Source organism: Eutrigla gurnardus (genome assembly GCF_963514095.1).
Source record: "Eutrigla gurnardus genome assembly, chromosome: 11".
In the NCBI taxonomy this organism is placed as follows: Eukaryota; Metazoa; Chordata; class Actinopteri; order Perciformes; family Triglidae; genus Eutrigla; species Eutrigla gurnardus.
This window is the reverse complement of record NC_139925.1, coordinates 5,182,817-5,195,535: the sequence shown is the minus strand read 5'-3', so window position 1 is coordinate 5,195,535 and position 12,719 is coordinate 5,182,817. Positions and strand designations below refer to the sequence as shown.

The 12,719-nt window shown below is 46.2% G+C and overlaps 3 protein-coding genes across 7 annotated transcripts in view; 2 read left to right on the top strand and 1 right to left on the bottom strand.

Annotated features, from left to right (window-relative positions):
- Window positions 1-4,712, bottom strand: part of LOC311020636 (signal-induced proliferation-associated 1-like protein 2) — an 81,344-nt gene extending 76,632 nt beyond the window's left edge. For 4 of the 5 annotated variants that reach the window (XM_084020793.1, XM_084020796.1, XM_084020795.1 and 1 more), the window contains exon 1: window positions 4,573-4,712. The gene's annotated coding sequence lies outside the window, so the exon portion shown is untranslated. The remainder of the gene's footprint in view (window positions 1-4,572) is intronic. The other variant, XM_084020794.1, reaches the window with a different exon arrangement.
- Window positions 4,713-5,706: 994 nt separating this feature from the next.
- On the top strand, window positions 5,707-7,969 carry map10 (microtubule associated protein 10). Its single transcript, XM_084021261.1, has one exon. It carries the CDS (start codon window positions 5,835-5,837, stop codon window positions 7,953-7,955), a length of 2,121 nt encoding a protein of 706 aa, XP_083877387.1. The 5' UTR covers window positions 5,707-5,834; the 3' UTR covers window positions 7,956-7,969.
- Window positions 7,970-8,973: 1,004 nt separating this feature from the next.
- On the top strand, window positions 8,974-12,275 carry ntpcr (nucleoside-triphosphatase, cancer-related). Its single transcript, XM_084021009.1, has 5 exons — window positions 8,974-9,063; window positions 9,760-9,922; window positions 9,990-10,092; window positions 10,903-11,115; window positions 11,583-12,275. Exons 1-5 carry the CDS (start codon window positions 9,030-9,032, stop codon window positions 11,652-11,654), a joined length of 585 nt encoding a protein of 194 aa, XP_083877135.1. The 5' UTR covers window positions 8,974-9,029; the 3' UTR covers window positions 11,655-12,275.
- The last annotated feature ends 444 nt before the right edge of the window (window positions 12,276-12,719 follow it).

The following is a 12,719-nucleotide window of genomic DNA, read 5'->3' as shown; positions in this document are numbered from 1 at the left end:
ATTCCATAATGCATGAACAAGATGTGGGGTTTTTTTGGGAGTGACACCGTTAATGGATTGGCTTGGTGAAACCAAAAAAAGGCACAGCTCTGGCGGGTGATATTTGCTCTGCTGTCCGCCGGGTGGGAATATCTAAAATGAAGCCGTCGTGCTGATGGATGTGGTACAAAGCTACTGTTTGCTGTTTAACTAAATGATCGAGACGAAGGTGTGAATGCACCATAATCCCAGTATGAATAACCAGCGGGGCGAGGCAAGATATACTTTCTTTTAAAATCTTCGGGAAGCATGACAATGGTCGGCCCTCCTTTATAGACCGAGATGACCCACATTTGGCCGTTGTGTCCGAAGACCAAGGAGCTTATCTGGAGGATTAATGATTCTCTTTCAGATAGAAAAAAAACTATCTTACACTTACATCTGTAAGCCGCCGCCGTCCAGATCGTATCCGTCTGTCTGTCGTGAGGAGGACGGAGCTTAGTCCAGAACATCACGCGAGGTTTCAAAAGGCTGTCGCTAAACTGTGAGGTCCAAGCTGATCTAAGCAGGGTCATGTGATCCTTGCAGTAATAATATATAATACGTCAACACAATGCTATATATATGCTTGTTCAACATCTGCACTGCCACATAATGGCTTCACAACAGCTGTAATAAGGATCTGGGGAAGCATAATGTATGTAAACTACGTGAGGCCTAATCTTTTCCACTAATGGTCACAGCTTCGTCTGAGGGGATCGAACCGGCAATCCCCTCCCCGGTCCTTCAGGCGGCTCGGCTGTGCAGCACCAGAGGTTGACAGGGACCAGCAACCGGCAACCAGTAACGAGAGCGATCAGCATTTGACTTCTGTCACCACAACCATCTGCTCCATCCAGCAGCTTCCCCTCCGGCCACGGCACTGCCACGGCACTGCCGCGACCGGCACGAAGACAGCCGGGGCCTCCGAAGGAGTGAGCGAGGGGCACGAGGGTGGGAAATAAATAAATAAATAAATAAGAGCACAGCGGATACAAGACGTACAAGAGGGTTCGGCTAGTTTAGAGAGAACTCAGCATTCAGTAACACTGTGAACTTCTGAACGATGACTTCGTTCAATGGGTCAATTTCAGGACAATGCGATATACAAAGCAGAAATCCCCTTAATGGACGACCTTTTAATGGCATGGCATTACATCTGACCCCAACAGCCTCAATCTGCATCTCATCTGCTTTTCCACCTCGGCGAGGATCGGATTAACCAACAACACATCTACACACAAACGGATAAACAGAGCGGCGCACGAGGGGCAACGATCCACATATGTCCTGGAGAAAAGAAAACCGCCCCACGGGCTTCGACATCTCATGTCACCTAAAGAGTGGGAAATATGTTGGTGCGAAGAAGACGCCAACAGCCTCTTCTTCTGCGGTTCCCTGGAATGTGTGCCGACAGACGCCAGCTGTTAAACACGCCGTCTTAAGGCTATTACACTGATTACACAGGAGAAGTCGCATAATGTGCAGCGCAAGACAACAAATGATGAATGCCCCTCGAACAAGGAGCCCAACACGCCGACCTTGGAGCAGTGGGAAAAGTCACTTTGGTAATGGCGTTTCAGCCCACGTGGAGGCTGTATCGTTATCCCCAAAGTCATGGGAAGTAATGCTGGCACTGATGAGGCACAAAGTCCTACAAATCTGACTGATATCCTGGATCACAACAGAGAGTCTTGCTATATATATGGTATATAAACAACCCACACGTCCATCACTAACTACTGGAACAGGAGATCAATTCACGAAACCAAAAAACATCAACCTAATGACGGCATCTGTGCTTCCCCTGACAGTGATGAGTGGGCTTAAATCCTTCCATAAATCCAGACAGCAATCAAAACAAAGGCTGACAAAAAGACAGAGAGACAGAGAGAGAGAGAGAGAGAGAGAGAGAGAGAGAGAGAGAGAGAGAGAGAAAGTCTGGCTCTCACAACAGGAGCAGGCAGCATGTGATCCCCCTCTCTGCTGGTTGGTTGGTTTTGAAGCAACAGGATTTGGTCGGGAGGCCCATTGTGAATCCGGGCTAGTCAGCCAGCCGGTCAGCCCCGCAAAGACCAGACCGGGCTTCCTGATCCGCATCACATGCGTCGGGTGTGGGGGCGGGGGGGGGGATCTGTTGGAAAAGGGGTGCGCCGCATAGTTTGGCATGCTTTCCGTGGTCCAACCAGAAGAAATGCATCGCCCCTGCAAGGCAGGCTTCTACTTTTCTGCACATCGTGAGCGGTCAGCGCACCGGTAGCAAAGCACCGTGGGAACAAACGAGGGGAAAAGGCTAGGAGACGGTGCCGAGTGCACTGGGAGGAGGGGGGGTTAGTGGTGTAACAAGAAGACTACTACTCTAAAGTAATTTCCCCTAACTGTTCTGCTGGGTTATGGTAACGTCTTTAGAGGCAAAAACACAACACAGCGGCTGTAACTCTAGCGGGGCGTCTCCACGGGGCCAGGAGACATCCTAACCAGCTCTGCAATGAGGACAACTGGATACGGCCCGTGGGCATGTCACAGGAAGCCGCTCCTCTGCCAATCATGACAGGTGCCTTATTGTTCAGCTGAGCACACATTGTACTCAGAACTTTTATTTTGAAGGACATATTTATCCGGCTCAATTACCCTTTTGTCTGGGCGGCCATGCAGAAGCCGCTGTCGGAGATAGATGACAACACATTTCTTCTTGGGGGGGCCGCGTGTCTGCCGAGTCCTATTGATGGCAGAGTGCAGCACATCTCCATCCACACAAAGATTGGAAGACTTTCCCTGGCACTGGGTGTCGCTGGTAGTGGGTGGTATTGGGTAGCCACCTTTTAAATCACTCTATCTGGAAATAATCATAGTTTTCCAACAGAAAAGTCAACAAGGTGGGAATCCCTCAAAATCAAAAGATCGTAAAAAAGCGTGACCGCAAGCTCAACTGGAAAAACAGACTGTAGATGTCATCGACAGACAACCCTCTAATAGAAATATCTGCATGATGAGAGAGAAAATGAGCAGATTAATGGGGGGTTGCGTTCGCTTCCATGCACAATAATAGCAAATCATTGACACATCACTGCAGATGTCTTAAAGCCCATTCAGCAGAGTGGCCAGGTTTGAAAAATCACCTCCCTGACATGCAGACCTGACAGCTTTGAGTTGTGCCAAACGCTTCTGGAAGGGAAATGTGTTGAATGTTATAAACAGGCCATGAACATGAACTGGAGTCCTCTCGAAAGCACTCCTTTGCCTACTTAGCTAGAGCACAGCCCCAACGGAAAACTAATCTTTGCCAGACATAAAAAAAAAAAACCCTGCGAAAACTAATGGTGTCTTATTGATTTTAACGCTCCGGGAGAAAATAACTCTCCACGCTTGATGTGTTCAGATGGGAGCTGTGAAACCAGCAGCCAGAAAACGCAGAGCACTGAAAATGAAACAATGGAAAACTTAAATTTTACACTCAAGAGCACCTCGTTGACGTTCCAGCAAGCTAGCCAACAGCACAGGAGTGGGCCTTATTTGTTTTCCCCGTTTATTGGGGAAGTTAGTTACTGTGGAGGCTTAAACTTCCTGCAGGAAGACAGCAACGGATATGGTGCTTGGAAGACAAACAACATTTCACTTGTTTACTCTCCCGGCGGAGTGTACAGTACATTGTATAATGAATGGGCCACAGGAGCAACCGGCAATGAAGCAAGAGTGTACACGCTCAGTACAAGCAGATATTGCAGTATGTGTGTGGAGAATCAAAACAAATCCAATGTCAATGGGGGATATTATTCTTTGTCTGCACCCAATGTTGCAAAAAGTAAAAAAAGATGCCCCGAATAACAACATAATACTGACCTTCATTGACATGCAGGAATAAAGAAATAATTAAAAACTGAATCCACTCTGGGCTTCCCACAACAATTAAATGGCCTGTATATGTGGGCCTCACCTTTATTATCCAGGCTTTATTATCCATGACCAGTTGAACAATGGTGCCTTTATCGCCCCCCACCGTTTACAAAGAAGCACTTCACTAAACAAATTCATTAAAAAAAAAAAAAAAAAATATGTCTGGGCAAAGCCAGTCCAATTAAACCCCACGCGCGTGCACACACCAGCACGAGCACCATCATCACCCCAAAAACATGCCGATAACTTGCAATATCATTAACAGTCAAAATGTTGCATAAAAATCGCAATAATATAATACAATCTGAACGTGAAAGGAAAATTGAGTGTTTTTTGCATTGAGTTTGGTGTGAATGTGAGGCTAACGCGCTGCTTCGGTGGATAAAAGTCAACGGTTACATTAATGAGTGGACGCACACACACGTCCAGGCTATAGATAGGCTGTTTGCTGACACGCCGTATCCTACACTTCATATCAGCCTCTCACATTACACGTATTTTCCCCAAAGTAACTTTATTATATGTGTGTGTGCGTGTGTGTTCACCATTACCGCTACGCCGGTGAGTTTTCACCAGCCCTCCCCGGCTTACTCTCGCTGCGTGTTAGCGCTACAAAACCCCACTTTTTGTTAAGTTGAGTCGGTCGGGGTCCACTCTTACCTCGAAATGCGAGCGTCCTGTCCGCGGAGGGGAGCTTTGTTGAGGTCGTCAACGTTGCTAGTTATCCGTAAAAAGGCTTAAAAAACGAAATAAAAACCTCCCAGTTGAAGCTGTGGCAGTCGGTATAACATCTTCCTCTCTCGGTGTCAGCCTCCACACTGAAGTGGCATAGCGAGATCCATCCAGCACCTATCTCCGTGATGACAACACGCGGCGAGGCTCCGCCCACAAGACGCCCGGAGAAACTCTCTGCACTTCACTCCTGCACACACACACACACACACACACACACATCATAGGCTTGTTAATAATACTATAATAATAATAGTGATATAATAAACTAACGTTACAGGGCTAAAGGAGAGTAATGAGCCCGTCATGTCTCTTGAGTCCGGTGGCCTTGTTGCTATTCGCCGGAACACTATTTTAGTCCGTAAACCCCCCAGTAAGCTCTACAGCGACACCACCTGGCCAACTGCAGAACTGCACCTAAACGCTTTCATGTCTTCGACCTGTCTTCTAACTGTAAAATGAAATTCAATTAAAAAAAAACTTTATTTTACAGAGTACTTTATACAGAGTAGCTATACAAGAATAAAAGTATACTTTTGGAATAAAATGATGATACAAAACAAGGCAAGCAAAAACAAACTGTACAGATTAATATGAAAGAAAAACAGAATATGTGCAATGTATGTATATTGTGTGCGTGTGTGTGCGTGTGTGTGTCTCTATATAAAAGGGTAATGAATAATATATAAGTAAGTATGACTGGATAAATATACAGATCGATATGATTAAATAAATACAGCAGAGATACAGTAATAATATTTATTATGGCAGTGAATAAAATGATGCATTATGCTATATTACAGTTTAAGGTTAGTGATAGTGAATAGTGAAATATGTGTGCATCATGAGGTAGCAGAAGTACAGTATTTTTTTATTTATTTTTCTTTTAATTTATTTGTTTTGGAAACTTCAATGATTAGCTGTATTTACACCATCGGGGCTAATTTATTAAAGTATAACCTCAAATATATATAAATATATTTAAAAAAAACAAGCACTAGAAGAGTGTTTTAAGTGAAGGGCGCCTGAAACTGCATTTCCCAGGTATCCCGGGTCATCGCGTGACGCAATATGCTCGCGACAGCTGTGTTCGTTTCCATGGAGTCGACAGAAGCCAAACACGATTTACGGATTAGCTAGTTAGCTCTTTAGTTAGCCTGCTGTTTGTTTTGTTTTGTCGCGCAGCTTTCATGATGTCGGTGCGACGAAACGGCGACGATGTCGAGACTCTGTTTTCACTCGAGCTTCTGGTGGAAAACATCCGCGTCGCAGAGAAAGAAAGTCAAGTTTCCGACGAGCTGGCTGTCGGGCTACGACTGCTGGACTACCCGACGCTGCTCATCCATCAGCCTCAGCGGGGCGGCGGTGACGTTAGCCGCCGGCAACCACGGGGGGAAAAACACACCTTCAACAGGGGCAAGTGTTGTTTCTTCAAAACGAACCTGAACAAGCTGCACGCCGACTTATCCGGCGCCCCTCTCTACGTCATGGTGTTGGACGTGAAAGAGGAGCTGCCCAAACTGGTCGGCACCTCGCTCGTCTCCCTGGCGACGGCGATGGACGGGATCCGGCGGGACGCGACCGAACACGGGGTCTCCGCTGCCTCGTCTCACGGCGAGAGAGGGCTCGTCGGGGTGCGGGACCTCAACGGGGAGACGATCGGGTCCATTTCCCTCAGTTACAAACTGAAGAGCCTGGGAGCGGGTTTGCCGCCACAAAGCAACGGGAGAACCACAACAGAACCTCCTGATTGTAGTCCTGATGAAAACCCGCCATCAAATGAGAACACCTCCATGCCTGAGGAGGAACACCTGCAGGGTGAACACAAGCCAGGAAGCCAAATACTAGAAGAAGATTTAACCGTATTTTGTCCGCCGCATCTCTTCTACAATAATTCAGCAGAGGAAAAAAGCACAAACGAAGGCTGCAACTTCCTGAATCTGGACTCGGAGGCCTTTACGTTTGAGGACACGCACTCGGAGGAAGATGCAAGTCCTCCAGCGGTGGACCAGAGAGTTGGAAAACCAGCAAGAACCCAAGAAACCAGCGGGGTGACCCCAAATGACCTCGGGGAGGCCTTGCGACAGTTGCCTCTACTGAACGCCCTTCTTGTGGAGCTGTCACAGTTGAGCGGTCAGAACCCACAGCGGCCCTTGTCCGTTCATCCCAACCTGTCGTGGATCTACAGGCCGGACGCTGGGCGGAGCAAATCGTTGCAGAAGACCTCACCAAAACATGTGCTTCCCCCCAGACACTGTTCTACACCGGCGGTCGGGCCGGCGTCTGTAAAACAAGATTTAATCCAGAGCAGCAGATCTCCGAGGAAGAAGCTCGTCTACGGTACAACCAGAACATTCAATCTGAGGTTGAAGCAACTTCCTCCCGTTGAACAGAAACGACGTGAATGCATCGATTTAATACAGAGTGCAACGCAGTCAAGCGTGGCCAAAGCAAAGACAAAGGCCAAGCCTGGCAAAAGGAAACCAGCGTTGAATCGGAGCGGCGGCCTGAATGAAAACGTGGAGACGATGATGCAGAGCATGCAGGGAACCGTCACGCTGAAACAGAAAACCCAGCAAGTTCACAGTAAACCAGAAGGCTCTCCGAGAACTTCAGAAAAACCTTCCCTCCTTCACTCGAGATGCGTTCACATCCCCCGTGTGGTCGGAGACGACGTCGCCACAGAGGAAGACGAGAAGCTTCACGGCGAATCAAGTGGAGTCACATCTCGTACCGAGTCACACAGCGGCAGGGAGATCTCCGACTCTCCAGACGGCAGCCCCGAGTCTCGGTTTTCAGACTCCAGCGAGCCGGACTACGCTGATGACTTTAACAGCCTTGAGGCCAGCGAAGCTTTCACCCCTGACCCCGCTAGCAGCCCCGAATCCTCCAGAGCCAAGACCCCCCGGTCTCCTCTCCGCCCCGACTTCCAGAAGAGGCCCGTCCTCCCGGTGCCCGTCAAAGCCCCCGGCTCCCCACAGCGAGCCCTGAGGGTCGCCGTCCGACCTCGAACCCTCGCCTCGGCCCTCAGCTCCTCCTCCTCCGATGACGGGTCGGCCTCCTTGCAGACCGTACTCTCCGGGAAACCGATCATGACGGGGAGCGGCAGAGTGGAAAGGAGCTCTGGCGCAGAGAGTCTGGTATCGCCACGGGGTCAGAGGTCAACCGAGGAAAGCGGTCCCGGATTTTCAACAGAATCAGTTTCCTTTGAAGACGAAGTGGAGGATGAGCTCGGCTCTCTGGATTTCAAAAAGGAGTATCGGCACATCTCTGAGCTCGTGGCCAACAAACTCCCCGGTTACACCATGTAGAGAAAAATATACAATTACACCTTTTATGGTGACATCAAAGCTACAATGTTCCCCCCATACGTGTACATTTCCCTTCCAGTTGTAACGTCTGACGACTTCTTTTGAATAAAGAAAAGCCTTTTTTTGTGGAAACGATGTGATGATTTTACATCTTAATCACTCCGTTAATACCAGGCTGCTGCACATTTGCATAAATCGTCGGACCCCGAGTCTTCCTCTCGTTTCGTCGCGAGCTGAAAATCTCCCAGAGCGGCTCCTGATTTCAAGGTGTTTCCTTTTTAAATCCCTCCCGCCGCTCTGCTTTTGTCCCCTCGGTGTTATTTGATAAGCAGAACTGAGCAGCTGTTTCACTCGGTTTAATTGTGCTCAGATGTCCGTGGTACTAATCTGCACTGGTGATAATTCACTATTATTATTAAGTGTGTTAGCTCAAGTACTGTAATGAAGTACAACTCAGTTATTTGTTCTCTTTGCAACTACATTTACACATTTTACAGCTCAGTGCTTTTCAGATTAATATTTAATTAATAATTTGACAGGATTTTAGACGTTATACAAAATATGTAAAGTGGTTAAAATCATATCAATATGATTTTAAACGTAATAAAAAATAATATACAACAGTATCAGGGTCAATTATTTTACTTTTTGCTTATTTTAAGGAGATTCAACTTATCTGTGGATTTCTTTGTCGACTCTTTGCACCGAAATATATGAAGGTTATAAATCTTCAGATATTTTGGGTGGAAATAAAGTAAAGTTGTGAGTTGTCAGAAAAAATAACATTGACAGAAATCATATTTTTTATTCTAAATTTAAATATTTTATTTGGCACATTTTATATTCATGCTTCCAAATAGACCAGAAGGAAACCAAACATACACCAATTAAAAAACATTTTAAAATATTTTTCTTGTATTAATATTTAGCATTTTACTTTATATCATTACAAAATTGTTCAATTAAAAAGGGGGGAAAAAAGTTCAGAGGTGTAGCGTCTACCGCGCATGCGTCAACTGGCTGTGTACGGAAGCGCCGCAGCGGCACGTTGTTGAGCTGATGAAGTGAAGTGAAATGTTCAAGCACGTTTTCCTGACCGGACCTCCAGGTAATAGTCGACCCCCAGCTGGTTTAACGTTGCTGACGTTTCAGTCGCCGTAAAACCGGATCAGTCAGCCGGCTGTGATTACCCAGGGTGCCCTTCGGTGAACGTTTATGTCGGTTCTGATGAAAGCTAGCTCGGTTTTAGCTGTTTCTGTGGTAACGTTTGAGGAAACTCGGTATTTATGGAGTTCCTTTAAGCAGACGTGTCAAAAGTACAGACTAGAGTCAAAAATACTCTGCTAAAAGTAGAAGTACTGGTTCAACTTATGTACTCAAGTAAATGGCTGTGAAATGTACTCAAAGTAATAAGTATTCCTATGAAGGACAATTCTACTGGCTGAATTTGGAGTAATATTAATTAAAAAATGCATTAAAACTAAAGTGAGGAGTAGAAAGTCCAGATATTTCTTTTTAAAATGTAGAAATTAAAAATATAAATACTCAAGTAAAGTACAGATACCAGAAAAGTCTACTTAACCACAGTAACTCTGCCTTAAAGTACATTTACGGAGCCGTTTTGTCTCTAAACTATTACATTTTGAATATTATCTTGACAGGTTTTCAGTCAATGTAATATTAATAGTAGTGTTAGAATAGAATATAGTAGTGTTGGAATAAAGATGTTAATGTGTGTGGTTGTACAGCTGCAATGCATTGTGGGTCTTTTTGTTCACGGTTGTGTCCCTTGTTGGACTCGCAGGTGTGGGGAAAACCACTCTGGTGCAGAAAGCCTGCGAGGCTCTGGTGTCATCGGGAGTGGGAGTGGAAGGCTTCTACACCGAGGAGGTCAGGGAGGGGGGCCGGAGAGTCGGCTTTGATGTCGTCACGGTGACGGGAGAGAGGGGCCACCTGTCCAGAATAAGGTAGAATAAGCTCTATCAGAAACCTGCCTGCTCTCCTCCTCATTAGTTGACTTCACTTTTTTTGCAGAGAGGCTGGCGGCTCGGCTCTCGCCCGACGGGAACACACCGTCGGGCAGTATGTAGTCGACGTGGCTTCCTTTGAAAACCTGGCTCTCCCCCTCTTCAGACACGTAAGCTCGCCCTCATCAATAGATCACAGCAAATAAACCCCCCTTTTTTTCTCCCCCCACTTAACAACTCATCAAACCTTTGAATCCCCCCCCCCCCTCCCCCCTTAGGATTGATGGAATAATTGGAAGCTTGCGAGCGCATAAATTCCACAGCGACGTTTTTAGTGTTTGGCGGAGCCGTCTGGCTGTCGCTGCTGACCGTGATTAATCCCGCGTGTAAAGTGAGCCGACGCCTACACATGTGTAACAAAAAAGGAAGGTGTCTGTAAAACGCCACTTTCATCTCACTCGAACCGCGTCTCTGTAATCACCCGTTGAGTGGAACGATCCAAACCGGCGTCACGGGGGACACGATCGCACACGTGAAACGTTAACGCCAGACTCTTTTTTTTCCCAACAGTGAACCCAAAAAACAGTTGTTTTTCCACATCAGGCACACGCTTAAAGGTAGAGTAGGTCATCTGGAAAAACCACAGAGATTTGGACTTTGAAGGCATCGCCGAACCAAAAAACTCCCGCCCCTTCATTCAAGATGTGAAGTAAGAATCAGGAAGTATCCATTGACAGACAGGCAGGCCGTCCAATCAGGTTCTCCGGCCTGACTTTTTTGATTGGACGGGTTGTTTTTTTTACAATCCTGCCACAGATGACCTTTAAAATGTTCTTTTATTTATGCTAGAGCATTTAATTTATTCATTGCTATCAGTATGTAACGAGGATTGTTCATTCCAGGTCACCTCCTCCGTGTTTAGATCCAGATCTACACTTAAGATGTTTTCCAGCAAAATCTTTAATGCTCAACGCTTGCAGGTGTGGTCAGCGGACGTCGGCGGCGGCAGGAAGGTGTTCGTCATCGACGAGATCGGCAAAATGGAGCTCTTCAGCCAGCCGTTCATCAGGGCGGCGAGACAGACGTTAGCCGGCTCCTCCTGCACCGTCCTGGGCACCATCCCCGCCCCCAAGGGCAAACCTCTGGGCCTGGTGGAAGAGGTGCGGGGCAGCAGAGATGTCAAGGTCTTCACTGTGAGTGTAAACAGCAGCAGGGGGAGGGAGGGGGGGTATATTAGATATTTAGGTCAGTTAAGGCGCTTTAAGTCGCTACAGGACAGTTTACACTGTATCCTGGGTCTACGGGAGGGCAGTCAGTCTGCCCCGCTAATGCAGAAGGCCGTGCCCCGTATTATCCCTCCACTACAGCGGATTAACTCCAAATCATGCGTGACTGATTCAGCAACAAAGGGGTGATCTCAGACGTCAAAATAATTCATCACGGAAGACTCGCTTATGGATATTGTCATGCAAAAAAAAAAAAAAATGGGTTTATTATTATTCTTACATCAAAGGAGGAGTATAAAAACACACATGATGTGTAATTTCACTTTTAGATCAGTGTGTTGGACGCGTGTCACTGTATTTGTGTTACTTATGTAGAGATTTGTCGTCTTTTAATGTTTATTTATCATTTTTTTGCTTATTTGTTTCCCCTGTAGGTGTCTAAGGAGAACCGAGAGGCCGTTCTGCAGGACGTTCTAGCAGCGCTGCAGACGTGTCTCCAGCATTAAAACCCAATCTTGACGTTCAGAGCTGCTGCACTTTGGCTCTTTTTTTTATTTATTTATTTTTATTTTGTGCTGACAACACGTTTTATGTGTGTCAGTGAGTATACAGAGTACTACTACTAGTACTACCGGGGGGGGGGGGTCACTGTGCCACACATGCATGTATTTATGTACACAATTCCAATTTCTGTTTTCCCTCTCTCGTAGAGCCCTCAAAATGGATTGCATGCTGAATAATTGATTGTGAGATGGAACACAGCAGGGGATTGTTCAGTAAGTGTGTAAATATCTCGTGCTCCAAGATTTAAACATTTATTTTTTTATTCTCATGAAGACTCCAGCAGGCATTCCTCGTATATTAGTGTGGAACGAATAAGAATTTGTTTTAAGAGGACAAGCGATGCTGATTTTCTGTTTATAAAGAACAAGGCAGTGCCCCTGTTTATTAATTTAGTTCTTTGCTATGTGAGCCCCCCCTCCCTCCCCCTCTCTCTTTGTTTTTTGACTCAACCAGGATGTGCTCATTGGAAATGGATCAATATTTAACGGTGCAACTATGTCCAATCCTTCCATGGTTTAGTCAACATGCAGAACAAATATAGGCAAATAAACAGTTATCGTCTTTCTCTGGTTTTCATTTCTTAGATTTAAAACAACAACTGAAACTGTTCCTGTGTTCATGCAGCTAATGTTTTCCTACGGACGATAAGCCTTCGACCTTGTTTTCATAATCAATACACAATCAAATATGCTTCTCTTTTTGTTTGGGGGGGATTTTGGGAGTTAATGACATTTGTGTCCAGGCGGTTTAAGGCTGAACGGTATCAGTGAATACAGGATTCAGATGTCAGAGTGCATCTAAGACGGATTTATTCCGATAGTAAACCCAGAACCAGGGCTCCACCCTGGAGGGGTTTTTTGTTTTTTGGACTACGGAAACGAGACGTGCTGTCAAAGTTATTATTTTTTTTTTTTTGTAGAAAGTTGAAGTGAAGCTCCGTCAACAAACGGACGCAAATCCAATCTGGCACCGTCGTGTTTTCACCGGACAACGTGGCTCCGTATAGG